This window comes from Megascapheus bottae, chromosome 10 (genome assembly GCF_031878675.1).
Source record: "Megascapheus bottae isolate mThoBot1 chromosome 10, mThoBot2.hap1, whole genome shotgun sequence".
Classification (NCBI taxonomy): domain Eukaryota; kingdom Metazoa; phylum Chordata; class Mammalia; order Rodentia; family Geomyidae; genus Megascapheus; species Megascapheus bottae.
The window spans coordinates 34,518,650-34,541,739 of record NC_143518.1 but is presented as its reverse complement, the minus strand read 5'-3'; the positions used below and the strand labels follow the sequence as shown (position 1 = coordinate 34,541,739).

General features: G+C 43.6%; 2 protein-coding genes across 3 annotated transcripts in view; both read left to right on the top strand.

Annotated features, from left to right (window-relative positions):
* Window positions 1-21,525, top strand: part of Tomm40l (translocase of outer mitochondrial membrane 40 like) — a 41,825-nt gene extending 20,300 nt beyond the window's left edge. The window contains exon 10 of the mRNA XM_090340621.1: window positions 21,468-21,525. Within this exon, the coding sequence (XP_090196747.1) occupies window positions 21,468-21,478 (11 nt within the window). The 3' untranslated portion in view covers window positions 21,479-21,525. The remainder of the gene's footprint in view (window positions 1-21,467) is intronic.
* Pcp4l1 (Purkinje cell protein 4 like 1) lies at window positions 204-23,036 on the top strand. Of its 2 annotated transcripts, none has more exons than XM_090340623.1 (3): window positions 204-416; window positions 21,468-21,522; window positions 21,952-23,036. In XM_090340623.1, the coding sequence occupies exons 1-3, from the start codon at window positions 408-410 to the stop codon at window positions 22,092-22,094; spliced, it is 207 nt and encodes a 68-aa protein (XP_090196749.1). In that variant the 5' UTR covers window positions 204-407; the 3' UTR covers window positions 22,095-23,036. The 2 variants fall into 2 exon arrangements, with proteins under 2 accessions (XP_090196749.1, XP_090196748.1); XM_090340622.1 differs by lacking the exon at window positions 204-416 and adding an exon at window positions 7,232-7,441.
* Window positions 23,037-23,090: the final 54 nt, after the last annotated feature.

Genomic DNA, 23,090 nt, shown 5'->3' with positions numbered 1-23,090 from the left:
CCCAACCGTCTCCCCCTCCTTCGCGCTCTGTCTGTCTTACCCTAGTTTGGAAATGCAGCAGATCTCTGAGCCTGCCACCATTGGACCCAAGCGGCTGTCAATCAATACTAGGAAGAGTTTCTATTGGTTAGATTGGAGGCGGGTACCGGAGCCGACTATAAAAACTGGGGCTGGTGGAGGTGCGCCGAGCAGCTCTTGACAGGACGGGGTCCACCGGGGACCCCAGGCGGTGATCTGAACGGTGAAAGCCTGGGGGTGCAGGAACCGAAGCCGCGGCTCTCTGCACTATTTCTTCCCTTTTGGTCAACCCGAGAGCTCCACAACTGTCGGCTGCTGTCCACGCATCCCCAGGGCCCCTCGCCTCACCTGCGCTGGCCGCGCCCCGCGCGCCCTGTCCGGACGCCGCAATGAGTGAGGTGAGGGGCGCGGTTTGGGGGTCCCCGGAGGAGGGGCTGTGGCTCGGCGTCCCGGGGACAGCGGGAGATGCTCGGGAGTGGGGTGGGGGGCGCCCCCTCTGGGAAGCGGTGGGGGGTGCTCGCAGAGTCCCAGCTGTGCATGGCGTTTTAGGGGTGAGTGACCCAGCAGCTGGGGGGAGCCGGTAGCCCTCTCCTCGGGGGTGCTGCTCCCCGCCCGTCTTATTGCCCCATGTCACTCGTCTTCCCTCACTTTGTCCTGCACACCTGGGCAAGTAACCCACAAGCACTCCAGCCCCGGGCCCGCAGGGTTGGCCGGCCACCTTTCCTTGGTAGCGAGGTGGCACCCTTCACTCCCCCAATCGGGAACGTTGTTGGCCAGGCTAGTGCTGGTATTCTCAAGTCCCGAAGGATGGGCATGTCCGGTTCCTGGGAAGATGTCCTCTCTAATAGCAGACCTCCCTCTGCCATGCCTCTTACCTCTGGTGTTCACTGGATCCAGACCCAGCCCTTTATCTGATTTACTCTTTTCAGAGAACACTGTCCATGGTGGGGGCTTAAGCAGAGACTTTGGAAAGACCTCATGCCCTGAAACAAAGATTGTGCTTTACACCAGTGAAGTCAGTCTTGACAGTGGCATCCAAACTTGCCCCCCTCCTGCCCCCCAACTCTTTTCTAGGATGCAGATCCTAGTATTCAATACAATTTCTCAGCTGTAAGCCAGACCCCAGATCCATTATTTACTATGTGGCCATATGAAAATTTAAAAAAGAACTCTATGTTTCAGCCTTTTGTCTGTAAAATGGGGATGATAACTGATTTGTCCTAATGATTAAATGAGATTAAATGACACATGCAGAATATATTTTGAAGAGTATTCAGCACAGAGCAAGCACTCAATCTGTGTTAGTTATTATCTCTGAATGTGTGTGAGTTTCCAGTTATGGTGTTACAGAAAACTAGTGCAAGAATTTCCAAGGACAGCTAGTCATGTAGCTCATTTGTAGAGCACTTGCTTGGCATGTGTAAGGCCTTAGGTTCAATCCTCAGTATTGGGGGTAAAAATTCCCTGGAGCCTGGATCCCAGCCTAGATGCTAGATGAAGATTTTCAACAGGAATTCTGCTAGTTGCTATTAAAACTTAACACCTAGGAAGTCAATTAGTGCCAACTGCTATGTTGTCTTTGTTGCCATGTCCACTGTTTACCCTGGAAAATTCAGCTAGTTTGGTGGGCAAAGGAAACAAAGTAGTTTCCAGTCCCTCTACTGGTTGTGGCTGTGACCATGGAAATCTTTCAGGAAAAAGAAAAGAAAAGAAAAAAGATCCAACTTCTCTCTTCTTGCTTTTTTTTTTTTTTTTCAGCTCTAACATGAGATTTTCTTTGCCCTCTTTCCACTGAGGGCCAGGGTTCAAACCACTCCTCTCCACCCCAGGGTTTCTAAATCTGAGAGTTTTAATCCGAGCTACCCCCTGGGAGTTTATCCCAAGGCAGTGTCAACATAAGGAGTTATGGATAGCCTGGGCTTTGGGGGAGGAGTTCCTGGCCCTTCTGGAGGACATACTACTGGTATTAGATGGCACAACAAAGCTGTTTCATGGCAAGGAAAACAATTCCATGCTTACTGGGGGAAGTTTTGGGGTCCCTCCTGACAGCAGTTAGAGTCAGTCAGGGGCTCAGCGTTAATGAGAGTAGGATCCGTGGAGAGGAACTAACTCATTGTATGCAAGACTGCCCAGCCTCCTAGCTGTCAGAGCAAACTGGTTTTAACTAGCAATTTAGCCATCAAAGCTGCCTTTTAATACGGAGTTGAGCTTGGCTTCAGGGATGAGTATTTATAATATCCCAAAGCAGCCACCTGGCTCTACACAGAGACCAGCTGCTTCTGAACCAGATCCCCGAGGGGTCTCTGCTTCCCTAGAGGCCAAGACCCAGCCTGTTTTCTTCCTCTTATAAAAACCATGATAAAAGCGGAAGTGTTGCCCAGGGCTCTGGAGCTGTAGAGCTCTAGAGACTCCAAATTATTTCAGTTCTCTAGCTTAGTCCCATGAGACTCCTCTCTCAGGCAGATGTGCCGAGGCCAGGAAAGCCCTTTATGCCCTGAATCTTATATAAGTTTCATGTTTCTTACCTGCTTATTTTCTTGCTTCCAAGAAACTGCACAAAATGAGAGGATTTGGGATGTCTTTAAACAGAGCCCATTTCAACTAAAGAACAAAGGTGTTGGGAGCAGGGGAAAGGGGGGCTCAAGACCTCGAGCAACCAAAATACAGGGGTTCTGATGGGATTGCTGAAGAGGCTCTGCCTTGGTGGCTTTTTGCTGTCACTCAGTACTGCAGCAGAGCATTTTCCCTTGAGTGCATGTGCACTGGTGCGCAGAGGAGCTGCAGGGACTCATCCCAGCTTGTCTGTATTCACAGCTGCGGGCAGGATTTGATTGCTGTGAATCACAGTCTATTTCCTATAGTTCAGAAACTTTCCTCTAGTTCCAGTGAAGGATGAGAATAGGAGATGCATTCACTCCCTGGGGCTTTTTTCTTTTTTTCTTTCTATAATCCCCTTTTATGCAAGGAAGCTGGCTGCTCAAAGCAGAGTTTCACACTTTTCTCCAATTTTCTTCTGAGAGGAACTTAGCTAGAGAAATCTTTTGGTCCAGCAGTTATTCTGCTGAAATGGGAGTCATGGGTTACTGGTGACAATCTTTGTGTCAAGCCTGAATTTAGACTGGTGAAGGCTTGAACAAGGGACAAATGAATTATTAGGGAAGATGTAAGAGCTAATACTCTTGCCTTTATTATTATGCCTGCTGGTTTCTTACCTAATGGGAATGGGGATCATGTTTTATTTCTTGCTCACAGCTGTCTTTATCTGTCTCCTTCCGCACAGTAGAAGTTCGATCATAGTGATATATCTTTTATGTCTTCTGTAAGCTGGTTGTTAGGGAACCTGATAGGGGATTTGGAGGAAATCCATGTTTCACTCTTTTTCATTGATATTTTCTTATTATTCTTGGTAGGTTGGACATTCAACAAAGGGATAGCTACTTGTTATTTCTTTGTTTATTATTATTATTTGCCAATACTGGGGCTTACTCAGGGACTGAGCACTGTCCTTGGGCCCTCTCAAGGCTAGAGCTCTACCACTTGAGCCACAGCACCATTTCCAGCTTTTTCTGTATATGTGGTACTGAGGAATTGAACCAAGGGCTTCATGCATGCTAGGCAAGCACTCTACCACTAGGCCACACTCCTGGTCCCCTAGGTCTTATATTCTTATTTTGCACGGAAAAAAACTGAGGCCCAAAACTTGAATAAGTTCACACAGTACTAAAATCAAGACCAGGGCACAACACTGCTCACTTCTAATCCCAAAAGAACTTTCCTTGGGAACCCTTCAATTTGCTACCCCAGTTGAGTATAAAATGATTTGATTTGCATGTAACTTTGTGTGTGTGCTTGCATGCGTGTGTGTGTGTGTGTGTGTGTGAGAGAGAGAGAGAGAGAGAGAGAGAGAGAGAGAGAGAGAGAGAGAGAGAGAGAGAGAGAGAGAGAGAGATCTTGCACCTGTTAGGCAAACACTGCACTACCAAGCTACATACTCAGTATACTTAGTATACTTAGTCTCGTGTGTGTGTGTGTGTGTGTGTGTGTGTGTGTGTGTGTGTGTGTGTGTGTGTGTTTTCTGGTCCTGAGGCTTGGCTTGGAGCCTGAATACTGTTCTTAAACTGCTTCAGTTCCAGGCTAGCACTCTATCACTTGAGCCATAGCTCCACTTCCAACTTTTTGATGATTAAGTGGACATGAGAGTTGCATGGAATTTCCTGCCCAGGTTGGCTTTGAACTGTAGTTCTCAGAACTTAGCCTTCTGAGTAGCTAGGTTTATAGGCCTGAGCCACGGGTGCCTGGTTTCAACCCCATTTTGAGACAGATTCTAAGTTGTACAGTCTGGCCTCAACTTGAAATCCTTTTGCTACCACCTCTTTAGAGATTACAAGAATGTATCATCACACACCTGACTACATAAAACTTACTGAATTAATTATATATGCTTCTTTAAAAATTTTTTATTGTTGGGGTATAGAAGGGTTACACTTACATTCACCAGATAGTAGATGCATTACTTCTTACACATTGATACCCCTTTCATGTTTTTGTCCCCCCACCCCTTCCATAACTATGCTTCTTATAAAAAATATAAGAAGTGTGATTTAATAAACACTGAACAAGAGGAAAGAGAGAGATGAGAGACCTACATAGCTAATGTTTATTACCAGGGCACATTTTGGTAAAATACTAGGCAGAATAGGTAACATCCATCCTAGTCACCTTGAATATACTGCAGTGGAGTAGGTAAGGCAATAGTCATGCAAGTAAAGGGAAGCCTGGAGGCCCCCTTTTCCTATGTTCTTAAGTTTCTTTTCTTTTTTCTTTTCTTTTTGTCAGTCATGGGTCTGGGCGCAGTCCCTGAACTCTTCAGCTCAAGGCTAGTACTCTACCACTTTGAGCCACTGCTGGTTTTCTGGTGGTTAATTGGAGATAAAAGTCACATGGGCTTTTCTGCAAGGGCTGACTTTGAATTCAGATCCTCAGATCTCATCCTCCTGAGTAGGTAGGATTACAGGCATGAGCTACCAGCGCCCGGCTTTTCTTCTTTCTGATGTCCATCGTTGATTTCCATAATTATAGAGAATCAAGAAAGTGAGCAATATTTTGAAATCTAGCATACTTCTTTGAGAACAATTCTCATAGTTCTATAGTTTCTTCAATTAGGGATTGAATTCAGGGCCTCGTTCATGCTAGGCATACTCTTACCACTGAGCTGTAATCTTAGCTCTACTTGATTTGGAATGTAGGAAATGTAGGAAAACATATATCTATGTAAAATTAGTACAATTGATAACTAAACAGGCTGTGGATAGTTTTTTGTTTTTTAATTACTTGACCAATTGCTTCCTATGGCAGGAGTACAAAAGCTTTAGGAAGCAAAAGAAAAATGTATTAGATTGACAAAGGAAGTGATAGCCTCCTATTGGAGTTCCAGAATAATAACTACATGAGTTTTTGAATCTATACTCTGTACCTGTTGCTCAAAAATGCTTTGACTTGCCCTAGAAGTATTTTAGCCACAAGAATAAGCTAAGCGGTTGAAGTGATATCTTCAAGAACACCTACCCAGCACTTACAGGGTCTTGGGTTCAATACTCAACAAAGAAAACAGAATAATAAACAACAACAATAAAGAAAAGTAAATCAGAAGATTCAAAACCATTTATTGCAAGAGATCGGTATCCCCTCACAGTGCCTAGAGACCCCAGGCCTTGTTGTCTCCTCACTGATCAGGTTCACTGAAGCCAGATTTCTGCTTCCATATGGACTGACTGCCCACCTAGGTTTCCCAGCCCCCACCCAGGGAAGAGAGGGAGAGAGGTGCCATGTATTTGTGTCCTTGGTGCTGCCTTCCTCCCACACAAAGCCCTCCAGCTGAGTGTTTGCTTTGTAGACTGAGGGGGGATTAATGCATTTATTTTAGGACATTAACACCATGGGTGGGATGCACATAGCAGATTATAGTAATAAGTAAGGCTCTGGCACTACTCTTTCTCCCCCACCCCTATGCCCCAGTATGGGGTAAAGACACAGCTCCTAGTATGTGCAGAGCACCACAAATAACCACTCATTAAACTGTGGCAGCCCATGCTGAGGGGAATGGGCTGGGGCTGTTGACTCACTGCATACCATGAGCTGGCATGGGCAAGGAATTCTGCCTCTGACTCTAGTGTGTGTGTGGGGGGGTACTGCTATTCCAGGAAACAGGGATAGGGTGGCTAAGGAGAGAGGGAAAAACCAGGGGCTTGGGAACTATGACTGTTTATGTTCTCACTTTAGGAAACAGATATACAACATCTGGGCTATATTCCATATATTAGGAGAGGATGTGTATGTAGAAGCTGGAGTAAAGATTCCTGTTTCTTTTTTTCTGTCATTATCTTGAGGGTGACCTTGAGCAAGTCTATCTGAAGCTGTTTGAGGACTGCAGCTGGTTGGCTGCACTGAAAGTTGAAACAATTCCAACAGTGCTCCAAAAACAGCAGTCCAGGGTCCCCCAGGGGCACGGGATCCTAGTGGCCTCAGGAAGGTTCTTTAACAGTGACCTTCACTTCACATTGGAGGAGAATATATCAGCAGCACTAGAAGGAGCCCTGGTGAGGTAAGGGGAGGTAGGGGCAAAGTCTATTTGTCACTCCCTGGAAGTATATTCACTACCTCTTTATCCCCCCCTTTTTTTTCTGCACCTCTAGAGCAAGCAGGGAGTTTATGAAGGCCAAGACTTACCTTGATAAAAAGGCAAAAAAGGGGTCCCTTTTAAGGAATTTTTGTTCAAACTCTTTCGGGTTCTCTGTTCTGGCTGGTAGGACAGGATTCGGAGTACCTGTGTTTATTCATCTCCGCTAAGTGATTCTGGCAGTACTGGAATATATTCCTTTTTCATTTGCACAGCATCCTAGATAGGTCATGTAAATTCAGAGTATGGTTGGCCCAGGTACAATGAAGTAATCCTGTTTCTATTTATTGCTCCCGTCAACAACCTCTGATCCCTTTAAAAAGAGCCCACTGGCCTGAGGAATCTAGAAAAGGTTTATCCTTCCCCAAATTTGTTCTAACTCACTGTTCTGGAGGGTGTGTGTGTGTGTGTGTGTGAGAGAGAGAGGGGGGGGGGGACTATCTTCCTTTTACTGATGACAATGGTTGCTGTGGTAACACCATTAAGGAGGAAGAATAAAATCTAAGGGGAGAAGGGGACCAGGGAGTGGGGCCTAGGGTTACCGGTTGCCTCTTCCTTGGTAGTGGCAGCCAGGGAGTGGGGTAAGGGGATATGAGGAAAAGAAAACAGCTAAGTTGCTACAGTGAGCATGAAATTTTTTTTTTTTTTTTGCCAGTCCTGGGATTTGAACTTAGGGCCTCAGCACTGTCTTTGGGCTTTCTACCACCTGAGCCACAGCACCACTTCTGGCTTTTGTCTGGCCCCACAGTAAGCATGATTTTTAGGTGCTTTGTCATGACAGTACCCTGTGAGATGAGGAGTAGAATTATACAACCATCACTGTGATATAAAAGACAAAAGGACTGGATCAAGGAGCTATAATGATATGATTTATTTGCTTCAGAATATTCATCTCCTTCTATCTTCTGTAATTAAAAAAGAGGGGAGGAGGGGCCGGGGGTTTGGCCTAGTGGTAGAGTGCCTGCCTAGCATGCACAAAGACCCGGGTTCAATTCCTCGGCACCACATACATAGGAAAAAGCTGGAAGTGGTGCTGAGGCTCAAGTGGTAGAGCTCTAGCCTTGAGAAAGTCCAAGGACAGGGTTCATGCCCTGAGCTCAAGCCCAGGACTGGCAAAAACAACAACAACAAAAAAACAAAAAAAACAAAAAAAAGAGGGGAGGAGGGCAGGAGTGTGGCCTAGTGATAAAAATGTTGGCCTAGCATGCACGAAGCCCTGGGTTCAATTCCTTGGTACCACATACACAGAAAAAGCCAGAAGTGGTGCTGTAGCTCAAGTAGTAGAGTGCTAGCCTTGAGAAAAGGCCAAGGACAGTGCCCAGACCTCAAGTTCAAGCCCCAGGACTGGCAAAAAAAAAGCATGGGGGGAGTAAGAATAAAGAGCTCTTATAAGTTAGAGCCATTCTTAGTATTTTTAAGAATAGACAAGGTGATTATTGCTTTTCTTTCTTTCCTCCCTCCCCTTTTTCTTTTCTTTTCCAGTCCTGGGACTTGAACTCAGGGCCTGGGCTCTGTCCCTGAGCCTCTCTGTTCAAGACTAGCACTCTACCCACTTAAGCCACAATGTCACTTCCAACCTTTTCTGTTTATATGGTAATGAAGAATAGAACCCAGGGATTCATGCATGCTAGGCAAGTTATTCCACCTCTAAGCCATATTCCCAGCACCAAGAGATGGTTATATTTATGACTTATTATTGAGGATTTCATTTATGAAGACTCTATAGTAGCCTAAGGCCCTTCGGTTAAGCCCAGGTACCCTCTTCCTCTTTCAGTTCTAATTCATGAAGGTCTAATCTGTGGCTGTGCCACTATTTAATTCTAGTACTTTAACCATGTGCCACCCTAGTAGCTTGACCTAGACATATTCTTATATTCAACCTAAGGTTATATGACTTCAGAATAGAAACTACTTATTTTAATATAGGTGCTCTCTATATACTTTCTCTTTATATGTACCTTTCATTTTTCATGTTCTTTTGATGATCTAAGCATAGCAAGACCAAGTAATGTACTCAATATTATCCAGTCAAGAGTGGCAGAACTAGAATTGGGGGAGGAGTATTGCTTTTTTGCTTATTTCAGAGAAGATTTGCCTTGAACTTATAATCATCCTGTCTCAGCCTCTCAAATGCTAGTATTGCACATATGCTGCACCACACCTGTTTAGAGGTGGGATATGAGTATATAGTCTGAACAGATCCAGAGTATATACCCTGATTTGTATATCCAACTTGATTCAGAATTCTGCATTGTTGTTTTCAGAAATGAGAAGCCCGAGGAAGTGTTGCTTCATGTAAACAAATTCCTGTCAAGCATCTACCACGTACAAGATGTAGGGTGAAATTTTTACTGGTAAAACACAAATAAATGTCTAGACTGTGCTTTCAAGGAAATGAAAAATAGTAGGTATAGAGGGTGGAAAAGGAAATGATAAGACTAAATGGCAACAGTACAGATAATATGAAATAAGGTCTTCATGTGAAGACCATATTTTCATTCTCAGGCCTTTTTGTTATCCTTAGTTTTTTTTTAAGACACATGCTAAAGTGAAGAAGAATAAAACCTGGTTTCTGATGCTCTTTGCTACAACCTCTGAATCAGTTATAGAATGGAGGCTTCTAATCATCTGGAAACAAATTTGATCTCAGAAACTAAGATGAGATGGCAAAGCAGAGTAGTGGGTCTTTATTCATTCAACTAATACTTAGTGTAAATCAATTAATCAAGGTCCTGACATGGGAAGTACATGGTATTTTCCATAGATGAGGTGTCAAGGCAATCAGAGACCACATTATAAGGGAACTTTTAGATCATGTTAAATATTTTGTCCTTTAAAGGTTATCACTTGAGCTAGGTGCTAGTGGCTCATGCCTGTAATCCTAATTACTCAGGAAACAGATCTGAGGATAGCAGCTCAAAGCCAACCCAGGCAGAAAACTTGATGCGACTCATCTCTAATCAACTAACCAGCAAATGGCCAGAAATGGAGATGTGACCCAAGGGGTAGAATACCAGCCTTTTAAAAAAAAAAAACAAATGAGGCTATGAATTGAAGCCAGATTACCAGCACACACAAAAAAGGTAATTGCTTTGGCTATTCTGTGGCCCACTAAGAAATATCTGAATTAGGACCTGTGATGGTCTGCATGTTTATTCACCTAAACTTATATTGAAATCTTACTCCCCAAGGTGATTATTTTAGGAGATCACAAGTGCATTACCCTTTTAAATGGGATCAGTGCTCTTTTTTTTTTTTTTTTTTTTTGCCAGTCCTGGGCTTGAGCTCAGGGCCTGAGCACTGTCCTTGGACTTTCTCAAAGCTAGAGCTCTACCACTTGAGCCTCAGCACCACTTCCAGCTTTTTTCTATGTATGTGGAACCGAGGAATCGAACCCGGGTCTTCATGCATGCTAGGCAAGCACTTTAACCACTAGGGCAAACTCCCAGCCCCCTTGGGATCAGTGCTCTTATAAAAGAGGCCTCAGAAAATTCTCTTATCCTGAAAATTTCTCTCTCCTTCTATTATATAGAGATTGGGCAAAGCACAGCCATATCTGAACAAAAAGTGGGTCATCACCAGACAACGAGTCTACCAACATCTTGATCTTGGGCCTTTTCAAGATCTTGGACTTCTAAGAAATAACTTTCTATTCTTTAGAAGTCACCTTAATTATGTTCATTTGTTTTTGTTTTTGGCCAATTCTGGAGCTTGAACTCTGGGCCTGACCCCTGACCCTGAGCATCTTTTGTTCAGGGCTGGTACACTTGAACCATTTCCCTCTTTTTCTGAAGATAAGAGTCTCTAGAGGAGCACTAGCCTTGAGCTGAAGAGCTCAGCACCCAAGCCCAGAGTTCGAGGCCCACAACCACCGACCAAAAAAAAAAAAAAAAAGAATGCTTCAATGAAGATAAGGATCTCACAGACTTTCCTGCGTGGGCTGGCTTTGAACTGTGACCCTCACACCTCAGTCTACTGAGTAGCTAGGATTACACACGTGTGAGCCACCAGCTCACGGCTCTTGAACCTTTTAATATGGTTATTTTCCAAATTTTGGTCCTAGAACTGCCCTGATTTTTTTTTTTTTTTTTTTTTTTTTTGCCAGTCCTGGGCTTGAGCTCAGAGCCTGAGCACTGGCCTTGGACTTTCTCAAGACTAGAGCTCTACGTCCAGCTTTTTTTTTTTTTTTCTATGTATGTGGTACTGAGGAATCGAATCCGGGCCTTCATGCATGCTAGGCAAGCACTCTACCACTAGGCCAAACTCCCTTCCCTGCCTTGTTTTTTGTTTGTTTGTTTGTGGGTCATGGGGCTTGAACTCTGGGCCTGGATATTGTCCCTGAGTTCTTCAACTCAAGGTTACCACTCTACTACTTGAGCCACAGTGCCAGTGCCACTTCCAGTTTTCTGGCAGGTTTAATTGGAGATAAGAGTCTAATGAACTTTTGTGCCCAGGCTGGTTTTGAACTTCGATCCTCAGATCTCAGCCTCCTGAATAGCTAGGATTATAGGTGTGAGCCACCAGCGCCTGGCTGTTTTGTGTATGTGTGTGTGTGTGTGTTGTTGTTGTTGTTTGCTTGTTTGTTCATTTGCCAGTCCTGGGGCTCAGGGCCTGGGCACTGTCCTTGGGATTTCTCAAGGCTAGCACTCTACCACTTGAGCCACAGGGCCACTTCCAGCTTTTTCTATATATGTGGTACTGAGGAATCGAACCCAGGACTTTGTGCATACTAGGCGAGCACTCTATCACTAGGCCACACTCCTGGCCCATGAATTTGTTTTTATTGTAATGGTTCTTGGAAAAGGAATTCAGAGGAAGGTGTTTTGAGAAAGGAGAAAAAGGGAAGGCAGAGGGAGACTGGGGGAGAGATAGGGAGGGAAGGAGGGGAGAAGAGAGTAGGGGAGAGAAGAGAGGAGAAGAGGAAAAAGGAGAAAAGAAGGAGAACGAAGAAAAGAAAAGACACAGCAGCTCTTTACATAAGAGTGAAAAGAACTAGTGGTCAAGATTCCTGGGAAAGAGAAAGGGAGTGGGGTCTAGAGCTTGTGTGGAAGAACAAGATCCCATTTGAATGCTGGCTTCTCCTAAGAGGAAGTGTACAGGGCAAGCATGGGGTGTTTCCCTTAATGCAAGTAGAGCGGGCCAACTATTTAGGGTAGATACTCTTTGGGAGAAAGATGGGATATTGCTGTGTCATGTCCCCATTTGTTATCTCAATGCCTAAAGAGAAAAGTCTCCTAAACCAGCAGTTCGCTCTTTTTGGTCCTTCCCTATAAGAAGAGAGAATCCACATCTTTGATCTACAGAGGAAACAAAAATATCTGTGAGGAATTGGCAATTACTGCCAAGATGATGGAATGGAACATTGGTGCACATTGGGCCCAGAGGTGAAGAGGAAAGGCATACAGGAAGGCAGGCCAGGAAGGAAACAGGCCCTCTAGGGAGAGGCAAGTGTAGATAGGCCTCACAGTTGCTAATTAGTGTTTGGTGTGTATTGAGAAGTGAGAAACATTTAGTCTTATGTGGGCAGTGAGGCTGAACTGAACAAAGCTGCAAGCCTACTAAAAACTTGGAATAATGGGCTTGCATGTAATCAAGGGAGTCACTTGAAATGGAAGCCAGTGGACTGAACCTGCATATGAAATTGTCAAACTCCAAAGGGCCTCACCTGTGAGTGCGATCATATACATAGGCTATGACTAGCCTTCAGGGGTCATCCAGATGTGTGTCAGGAGGCCCACTGCAAGCATCAGGAAGAAAGCTGAAATCAAGTGGTCAGATCAATTAGCAGAGCAGAAATCTGAGTTACTATGCATGGTTTGGAACCAGGTCCCCACATAGCATGTAAGATTTTCCATAGTTAGAGGACAAGACTCTTCCTTGTGTTTCCTGTGCATTGTACATGAAGAAAGCACTGGGGATTGGGGATTGAGAAACTGGGCCTTGGTTTCAGCTGCCTGACCGTGGGAATGGAATGAAATCATTATTTCTAAGAGTTTCTTTATTACCTGGGGACTGCTTTGCTGTTTGGGAGGATTTGTGTAAAGCAAAGATATTGGTTCAATATCCTTAGATAGAGATAGAGAGATAGCACAGCATTATGTTTAAAGCCTGAATTCTAGAATAGACATCCTGGCTTCAAATCCTGGTTTTGTGACATCTTAGCTCTTTGACCTTAAGCAAACAAACCAAAAAAACTCTTGACTCCGTTTCCTGATCTATAAAATGAGGAGAAAAATGACATCTACTTTATAGGCTTGCTATGATTTAATGTCAATGCTTTTAAAATGACTGGTACATAATGTTAAGTAAGTGATGATTAATAAAATAAGGCAGGTATAGGCCAGGAGTTTGGCTTAGTGGTAGAGTGCTTGCCTAGCATGCACAAAGACCCGGGTTCGATTCCTCGGTACCACATGCATAGAAAAAAAGCCAGAAGTGGTGCTGAGGCTCAAGTGGTAGAGCTCTAGCCTTGAGAAAGTCTAAGGACAGTGCTCAGGTTCTGAGCTCAAGCCCAGGACTGGCAAGAAAAAAAAAAAAAAGAAAAAAAAATAAGGCAGGTATAGCCTTTTAAGTCCCTAATTTATTTCAGTTCCCCTAAGTAGGTCCTATAAAGAGAATGAAGGAGTTTCTAAACTACCTTCACTGTTATTATTTCTTTTCAGAAAAACACAGTATTGAAAGAAACAAAGTACACCTGAGAGGTTTATAATCCATACTTGCCTAGAATAAGGGACTAAGAGAGAAGTCTTGTAAATTAGCACAGCTCCTCCAGAGGGATGAGTTTTTACAAGAGATAGTCTCATAGAACATGTGGATTCTGATTGACCCAGAGTAGACCTCTGTGGCTCTTGGTTCTCCCAACGTATGACTGGTCTGATGGTTTGCAGGTGGGCATACCAAGGGCCTCAGTATATCTAAAATAGTTGAGTTCTGGAAGATAAGCAGAGTATTGAGGCAGAAGTCAGGGACCAGTGAAGGACTGGGAATCGCAAAGAGAGGGAAGCCAAAAATTTGTTTTCTGTCTCTGTCTCCACCCTCAGCAAGTCACGAACAACTAAATCCAGAAATCCAAAGTCCACAGTGGCTATTTTAAGAACCAGCAGTGTAGAAGTAGGAGCAGGAGAAAGAGGCTCTTGCACTCTACTTTTCAACATAGTGTGAGGAAAATTTTGAAGGGACATTGTCAGTGATGGGGGTCTTCTCTGTTCAGTCCCCTCCCCTTCTTTTTTTTTTTTTTTTGGTCCGTCATGGAGCTCGAACTCTGTGCCTGGGCGTTGTCCCTGAGCTCTTCAGCTCAATGTTACTGTTCTACCACTTGAGCCACAGTGCCACTTGTGGTTTTCTGGTCGTTAATGGGAGATGAGAGTCTCACGGACTTTCCTGCTGGGCTGGCTTCGAACCGTCATCCTCAGATCTCAGCCTCCTCTTGACTAGCTAGGATTACAGACTGGAGCCATTAGTGCCTGGCTCAGTTACCATTTTGATATCTCCAGTAGAGATTCTTCATTTTGTATTTTGACCTAAATGAGCTAGACACCTCTGAGGATTACAGCTGAGCCACTGCTCCATTCTAGGACCAGAAGAGGCTTAGGAAAGGGGAATGCTGTGGAGCAGAGGGAAAGTAGCAGCCTATGTGTTTTGTAATTGACACTGTTCCTGCTTAGAGGATTCTCATGGTGAGGAAAACTGGAAGAAACAGCCATCTGAAGGGAGATGTTTAAAATGGGGATTGCTGGAAGGGAGAAGAGTTAATAGATTTAGAGAATTGGCTTAGAATCAGACAGAAGGATAATGCTTAAAACAAGAAGCATCATGGATTTTCTGTCTCTAGAGAAAGTAGAATTTAAGGGCCGGGAGTTTGGCCTAGTGGTTAAAGTGCTTGCCTAGCATGCATGAAGAGCCGGGTTCGATTCCTCGGTACCACATACATAGAAAAAAGCCGGAAGTGGTGCTGAGGCTCAAGTGGTAGAGCTCTAGCCTTGAGAAAGTCCAAGGACAGTGCTCAGGCCCTGAGCTCAAGCCCGACTGGCAAAAAAAAAAAAAAAGAGAAAGTAGAATTTAAAATCATATATCATGGAACTTATCTCCTGATCCATTACTCTCTTGTCTGGATAATTGGCTGTCATCCTCTTCCAGCACATTCCATCGATGTTATGCTTTCACAGTGCAGACAGACCTCTTAGATGACTGATATGCCATAGTGAAAGGTATTGACTTGGTAACCATTGGGCCATTATATTGATCATGGCAAAAAGTGAAATGAAAAATAACTGACCACAAGGAGATCATGGAGATAAAGAGAAATACTGGGTTAGTCTCCTGAGTCTCAAGAACAACCCTTCCTCCAACAGGAGCTTCTTTCAGTTAGAGAGGCTAATAGGAATTCTATAGAGAACTCTTTTTTTTTTTTTTGCCAGTCCTGGGCTTGAGCTAAGGGCCTGAGCACTGTCCTTGGACTTTCTCAAGGCTAGAGCTCTACCACTTGAGCCTCAGCACCATTTCCAGCTTTTTTCTATGTATGTGGTACCAAGGAATTGAACCTGGGTCTTCATGCATGCTAGGCCAGCAGACTATCACTAGGCCAAACTCCCAGCCTGAGAACTCTTTAATGTATAGTTTAAAATATTTTTTTAGCTACAATTTTACTATACAGCCCAATCTTGCATTAAATTCAAGATTCTCCTGCCTCAGCCTCCTGTGTTTTAGGATTATAGTCTTGTACCCCATGGCCCTTCAGTGGTGTTGGGGTTGAATTGCACTTGCTTGGCAGATATGCTACTACTTGAGTCATGTCTTTAGCACCGTTTTTTGTTGTTGGTGTTTTGTTTTGTTTTTGTTTGTTTTTTGGCCAGTCCTGGTCTTGAGCTCAGTGGCTGAGCACTGTCCTAGGGCTTTCTCAAAGCTAGAGCTCTACCATTGAGCCACAGCACCGCTTCTGGCTTTTTTCTATGTATGTGGTACCGAGGAATCGAACCCAGATCTTTGTGCATGCTAGGCAAGCACTCTACCACCAGGCCAAACTCCCGGCTCTCTTTAGCACTTTTCACTTTAGTTATTTTTGGAATAGGATCTTGTATTTATGCCTACTCTGGCCTAAACTGTGATCCTATTTGTGCTTCCCATATAGTTGGAATGGCAGATATGTAACACCACATTTGGCATATTGGTGGTGATGAGGTCTCATTTTTTTGTCCAGAATGGCTTTGAACCTCAGCTCTCCTGATCTGCCTCCTGAGTAGCTAGGATTATAGATGTATCCTATCAGACATGCCCTCTCCCCGAATTCAGTTGTTTACTAGAAAAATTAACCAGAGTTGAAAGAACAGTTTAATGTGCATCTATATGGTTTCTGTTTAGATTTGGTAATTGTCAACAGATTAGAATATGGGACATTGTGAGACAATATTTAGCCTTACAGAAATAATATAACTTGTTGGTTAAGAGCAAGGAGTTGGGGCTGGGAGTTTGGCCTAGTGGTAGAGTGCTTGCCTAGCATGCACAAAGACCCGGGTTCAATTCCTCAGTACCATATACATAGAAAAAAGCCAGAAGTGGTGCTGTGGCTCAACTGTTAGAGCTCTGGCCTTGAGAAAGCCCAGGACTGGCAAAAAAATGGGGTGAGGAGTCAATCTGCCTGGATTCCAAAGGCAGGTCCACTGGCTTGTGTGGACTTGACCATGGTCAGGATTCAGACCATCAATCATTCTAAACATGTTTCCTCAACTCTTAAATAGGGTATCATTGGAAAGGTTTCAGAGGATTCAGTAGAATCATGTTTGGCACATTATACATGCTCAATAAATGCTATTTGGGCACTTTTTTCTTTTGTTTTGTTTTTGTCCATCATGGGGCTTGAACCCAGTGCCTGGGTGCTGTCACTGAGCTCTTCAGCTCAAGGCTAGTGCTCTACCATTTGAACCAGAGTGCCAGTTCCTGTTTTCTGGTGGTTTATTGGAAATAATTCTCTTGGACGTTCATGCCCAGGTTGGCTTTGAACTTTGATCCTCAGGCAATCCTCAGCCTACTGAGTAGCGAGGATTAATAGGCGTGAGCCACCGGCACCTGGCTTGCGTACTTGGTTTTTTTTCCATCTCATATAGAGAGATATATTTAGATTTTAGAATTCTCTGGAGACTGGAAAAGACTAAATACCAAATGACCCAGCCTCAGACCTACAGTGAGTGGCTGAGATTTTAGCTGGGTATTTGCTGTAGCTTCTCACTTACCCTAGAAAAGATGGACAATGCTTTGACAAGTTTTCCTTAAAAGCCAAGACCATTTATCTCAGGAGTGCTCTTGAGATTTCTGGTAATCCTGCTATATCAGTTACCAGTCAGTCATTCACTTTCTTAAATGATTGCTGACTCTCAGCGAACAGCTACCCTTCTTGTTTCCCTGAGAAAACAGAAACAATCAAAAGAGAACTTTCTTATATTCTCATTACATCTGCCACCTTGCTTTCATGCTTTCTGTGTCTTCATTCCAATGCTGGTAAATGAATTCTCCATGTTCCTGAAGCCCACCACTGCACTTAGGCATGAGGTCTGTTTCCTCTTAGCAGTCTGATAAGTATCCTCTTTCTCTCTTATATCATCTATCTATCTATCAGCATTCCCATCAGCATTCAAATACATTAAATCTCCAAACACTTTCCCATATCTTGCATTGGTTCCCAACTACTGCCTCATTCTGCAGTCCTTAAAAGGAAAGCTCTTTCATGGAGCTCTCTGTACTCAAATTATCTTTCAGCCATTGTAACTTATTTTACGATGAAACATCCCTGAAATATGTCCCTTCCATGACTACTCCAAGCCCCATCATCTTGTTTGTACCAATGCAAGGCGCTCTTGCTCTGCTATATAGTCTCAACAGTGAGAGCAATGCTGAAAAACATATTAGAACCTGTTTTGTTTTTTGGGGTTGTTTTTGCCTCCAAACCCATAAAGCTCTCTCCCAACTCAAGCAAAAATACCTTTGCTCTGGTTCAAAGTGATCCATCCTAGATATCTACCCAATCTCATTTTTTTCTTCCAATCCTGGGAATTGAACTCAGGGCCTGGGCACTGTCCTTGGACACTTTTTGCTCAAGACTAGCGCCCTGCCACTTGACAGACAGCACCACTTCTAGCTTTTTCTGAGTATGTAGTACTAAGGAATCGAACCCAGGACTTTATGCATGCTGGGCTACGCTCCTGGCACCCCAGTCTCATTTTTTTTTTTTTTTTTTTTTTTGCCAGTCCTGGGCTTGAGCTCGGGGCCTGAGCACTGTCCTTGGACTTTCTCAAGGCTAGAGCTCTACCACTTGAGCCTCAGCACCACTTCTGGCTTTTTTCTATGTATGTGGTACTGAGGAATTTAATCCAGGTCTTCGTGCATGCTAGGCAAGCACTCTACCACTAGGCCAAACTCCCAGCCCCCCAGTCTCATTTTTTAAATAATCTCTCTCCTTTTTCTGATACTGGTAGTTTATGCCTATAATCCTTTCTACTCAGGAGGATGAGATCTGAGAATCAAGGTTTGAAATCAGTATAGGCAGACAATCCAAGAGACTCTAATTTCTAATTAACCATCAAAAAGCTAGAACTTGAGGCATGCACATAATAAATGCTTGTAATAACTAGCTACTTAGAAAGCTAAGATATTGAGGAACATTATCCAAAGCCAGCCCAGGCAGAAAAATCTGCAAGACTCCATCTCCCAAAATAACCAACAAAAAGCAGGACTGGAAGCATGACTTAGTGGTAAAGTACTGCCAGACAAGCAAGCTGAGCAAATTTGAGGCCTTGAGTTCAAACCTTAGTACTCTACAACAACAATAAAAAGCTAACCAAAAAACCCCAAAAAACAAAAAAAAACCCTAGAACAAAACAATACAAAACACCTGGAAGTTATTAGAAAAAAAAAACCTCCCAATATTTCCATCCACTGCTAACTGGGTCTGTATGCTTTGGCTTTTTTGCACTTACTGTGGATGATCTAGTCTAGTTCTTACTGAAGGTCTCACCCTCTCTCCCCTTCCTCTCACATGAACCCATTTTTTTCTCCTATAGTTCTTCTTTCACTACTGGCTCATTTGCAAGAACGCAAAAACCCTAAAACCTGTCATCTTAAATAAAATCATTTTGTGATTTTTATATCACCCTTAGAATTCCTTCTATATTTGCTGCTTCAGTTCTTCCTCTCCTTTTTCTCTATTTAACTCAGTCTAATCAGAATCCTGCTATCTTTTTCTACTGTAACATTTCTTATCATTATCACCAATGATTCCCACATAGTAAAATGCAATGGCCAATCTCAATCTCTACCTTTATTGGTTTCCTGCAGAATGTGACACAAACGTTCTCTAGCCTGGAAATATTTTCTTCACATAGTTTCTTATTACTATGATCTCTTTAGCTTCTCTCCTGTCTATTTTGGTTTTTTCCCTTTATTTCTGCAATTTTAATTGCAGGAATACCCCAGGATTTGATCTTTTCTCTATTTACACATACTCTCAGTTTTACGGCTGTAAATGCTTCCCATATAACTCCCTAGTTTATGTTTCTAGCCCAGGCCCTTCTTATAAAAATATCTCTTGGATAATTAATAGGCATTTCAATTTTTTTTAAATAACAAAACTAGCTTCTCATCCATTCCTTAAAACCTGTTCTTTCTTCTGTCTTCGCTGTAAATGGCCGCTCCACTGTTGGTTTTTTTCCACTTCCTTGGACCAATATTCTTTCTCAGGAGGTTTCCTTGACTTCTCGCTTTATCACAATACCACTTATCCAATTAAACATATCACACTGGTCATAGTTTTTAAAAAGTATGACTAGAATTTAATCACCTTCCATTTCACTGCCATCTTCCATCAGCAAGATGTCTTGCTTGCTGTTCTACTTTTACTTATTTATTTTTTGGGGGGGTCATGGGGCTTGAACTCTGGGCCTGGGTGCTGTCCCTGAGCTGGTTTTGAGCCTTGATCCTCAGATCTCAGCCTCTTGAGTATCTAGGATTACAGGTGTGAGCCACCATGTCTGATTCTGCATACTTCTTTCTTTTTCTTTTTCTTTCTTTCTTTTTTTTTTTTTCCTGCCAGTCCTGGAGCTTGAGCTCAAGGCCTGAGCATTGTCCTTGGGCTTTCTTTAAAGCTAGAGCTTTACCACTTGAGCCACAGTGCCACTTCTGGCTTTTTTTCTATGTGGTGCTAAGGAATTAAACCCCGGTCTTTGTGCATGCTAGGCAAGCACTCTACCACTAGGCCAAACTCCTGGCCCTAGCTCTTAATAGGCTTTCTCTGCTTCCTTCCTTGTCCTCCTTTTGTGTAAATTGCAGGTCTCCATTCACTTCCCATCTCACTTGCAGTAAAAAGTCAAACTCCTTAAGAAGACTCCCAAAGCCCTACATAATCTGCTCCTATCCCCAGGTAGCTCAGACCTCATCTCTATCCATCTTTCCTTCTCTCTACTTTCTTGATGCTCCTCAAACAGGCTAAAGAAAGTCTTTCAATCAGTACTTACAACCTTTGCTTTTCATCTTCCTTCAGCTCTTCGCTCAAATACCATGTTACAGAGAGGCTCTTCCTAACAACTCCATGTAAGAGTACCTCTTGCCCATCTCACCCAGCGCTCAGCTCCTACCTTCCCTTCCTTTTCCTACAGCACTTTTCCACCTACCACCAAGGTCATTTCATTTATTCATGTGTCTGAATATGTACTTGAAGAGGCTCTTTTCTATTATGACTTCTATGATACCCTAGCAACAAGAAATATATATATATATAATTTATTTATTTATTTTATTTTTTGCCAGTCCTGGGGCTTCAACTCAGGGTCTGAGCACTATCCTTGGGCATTTTCCTCAAGGCTAGGGCCCTGCCACTTGAGCCACAGCACCAATTCCGGCTTATCTATACATGTGGTACCAAGAAATCAAACCGAGGTCTTTGTGCATGCTAGGCAAGCACTCTTCCTTTTCTTTCTTTCTTTCTTTCTTTCCTTCTTTCTTTCTTTCTTTCTTTCTTTCTTTCTTTCTTTCTTTCTTTGTTTCTGATTTTTTTGTGGGTTATGGAGCTTGAACTCAGTCTGGGCACTGTCCCTGAGCTCTTCAGCTCAAGGCTACTGCCCTACCCTTGAGCCAAGCCCTACTTCCCATTTTCTAGAGGTTAATTGGAGATAAGAGTCTCAGGTCCTTTTGTGCCCCGGCTGGCTTTGAACTTTGATCCTCAGATCTCAGCCTCCAGAGTAGCTAGGATTACAGGTATGAGCCATCGTGCCCGGCTTGATTTGTGTGTGGGGGGGAGGGTGGTTATGGGGCTTGAACTCAGGACCAGGATGCTGTTCCTGAGCTCCTTTGCTCAAGGCTAGTGCTCCACCACTTTGAGGCACAGCTCCACTTCCAGTTTTTGAGAGGTTAACTGGATATAAGTCTCTGGAGACTTTCCTTCCCCAGGCTGGCTTTGAACCATGATCCTTAGATCTTAGGATTCTGATTAGCTAGGGTTACAGGTGTGAGCCATTAGCACCTGGATTGTTTAATGAATTTTGATTGTTTTTCTTCTGCTCCTGATCTCAAGATCTACTTTAAAAAAAAAATAGAGAGAAAGAGAGGGGTAGGGCAGTAGCCTTGAGCTGAAGAGCTCAGGGACAGTACCCAGACCCAGAGTTCAAGGAAGAAAGAAAGGAAAAATGGACTGTATCTGGTCACAGGAGAGCTGGAACATACCTAAGAGACCTAAAGGGATGGCCCCTTAAAACTTCTGTAAATATCTAATGTTCTGATTCCTTTTCCTCAGCTCAACACTAAAACATCCCCAGCAACTAACCAGGCATCTGGCCCAGAAGAAAAAGGTGAGTGGTGTCGGGTTATGGAGTTTGTAGAGCTGGTGAATATAGGGGCATAAAGTAAGTTGTAAGTATAAAAATTTGTAAGGCAGGGCTGGGAGTGTGATCTACTGGTAGAGTGCTCACCTAGCATGCACGAGGCCCTGGGTTTGATTCCTTACAATAAAAGATAGAAGTGGTGCTGTGGCTCAAGTGGTACAGTGCTAGCCTTGAGAAAGTCCAAGGACAGTGCTCAGGCCCTGAGCTCAAGCCCAGGACTGGCAAAAAAAAAAAATAATAACTACAGTGAATTCTCCATATAGGTATCCAGATTTCTAAGAGGAGTATTCATACTTCTAGTCAGCGTTTCAGCGTCCAGCACAAAATGGTTGCTAAACATTCGCTGTATTGGGGATCTGGAGGAGACTCAGTAATGTGTCTTTAACTTGTCTTCAGGGAAGGTTGGCAGTGCCAAGAAGGCCGAGGAAGAGGAGGAGATTGACATTGACCTAACAGCACCAGAAACTGAGAAAGCTGCCCTTGCTATTCAGGGCAAGTTCCGGCGATTCCAGAAAAGGAAAAAAGATCCCAGCTCATGAATGGCTATCCCTGTCCTTCACCCTGCTACCTTCTTTCCCTTTCTCCACAGCCCTGACTCCTATATATCTTGTCCCTTGGTCTGGTTAGCCTCTCACTGAGGCAATTTCAACCTTTATAGATTCTATTTCCTTACCCTATCAAGCCATTACAGCAGTAGAAGCACAGGAAAATGGAGAAGATGAGGTCTTCAGTTATCAACCACCTGCCCAAGGGTGGATCAGTTTCTCCTTGAACTAGGACTCTGGATCAGTACCTATACCTGCCCTATATGCTTAGAGAACAAAAGGCTTCAGTTGGAGAGGACCACTCTCCAACCACGTGTGAAGGAGAGAGGTCTTCAGAGTAGTGTGTGTGAGGGTAGGGCATATGCACTGTTCAGCCACTAAGAACTTCTACACTTGAGGTTGCATTTCCTTCCACAACTTTCTCTACCACCATTTCCAACCTCTCTCCAAAGACTGAAGCCACCGTGGGGACTGGAGCCTCCTTTTCCCCCTGAAGCCAATCTAAATCAAGCAGCTTACTACATTAGTGCATGCTCAGTAGATCAGTTCCTAGGAAGGAAGACTGGGACTAAGGCAGGCAGTTTTCTTTATTGTCCAGCCTCAAACTAGATCACAGCCTAAGGGGCCATATGCAGGGGAGGGAAGACTAAGGAAGATTTAGGGAGGAAAGAAAAGTGAAAAGAAGGAGATTGCTAAAGCTGTAAGTTACAGCTGATAAATTTGTTCTATAGGAAGGATTCCGGGAGCTTTGCTAACCTGCCTACCTCTAACCTCTTCCACCCCACCCCCAATGCTAGCCACCCCCAGAGACCACATGAGCCAAGTGACCCTTGAAGTTCTCACATGTGTCATTGTGGAGTCAGGGCAGAAATGGAATAGCCACTCTCTGTGATTTTAGCATGTTTAATAATTATAATATAATAAATAAAAACTCCTCAGATGAGGACATTAAAATTCTACTATTGTTTTATTTTGGGGAGGAACATGAAT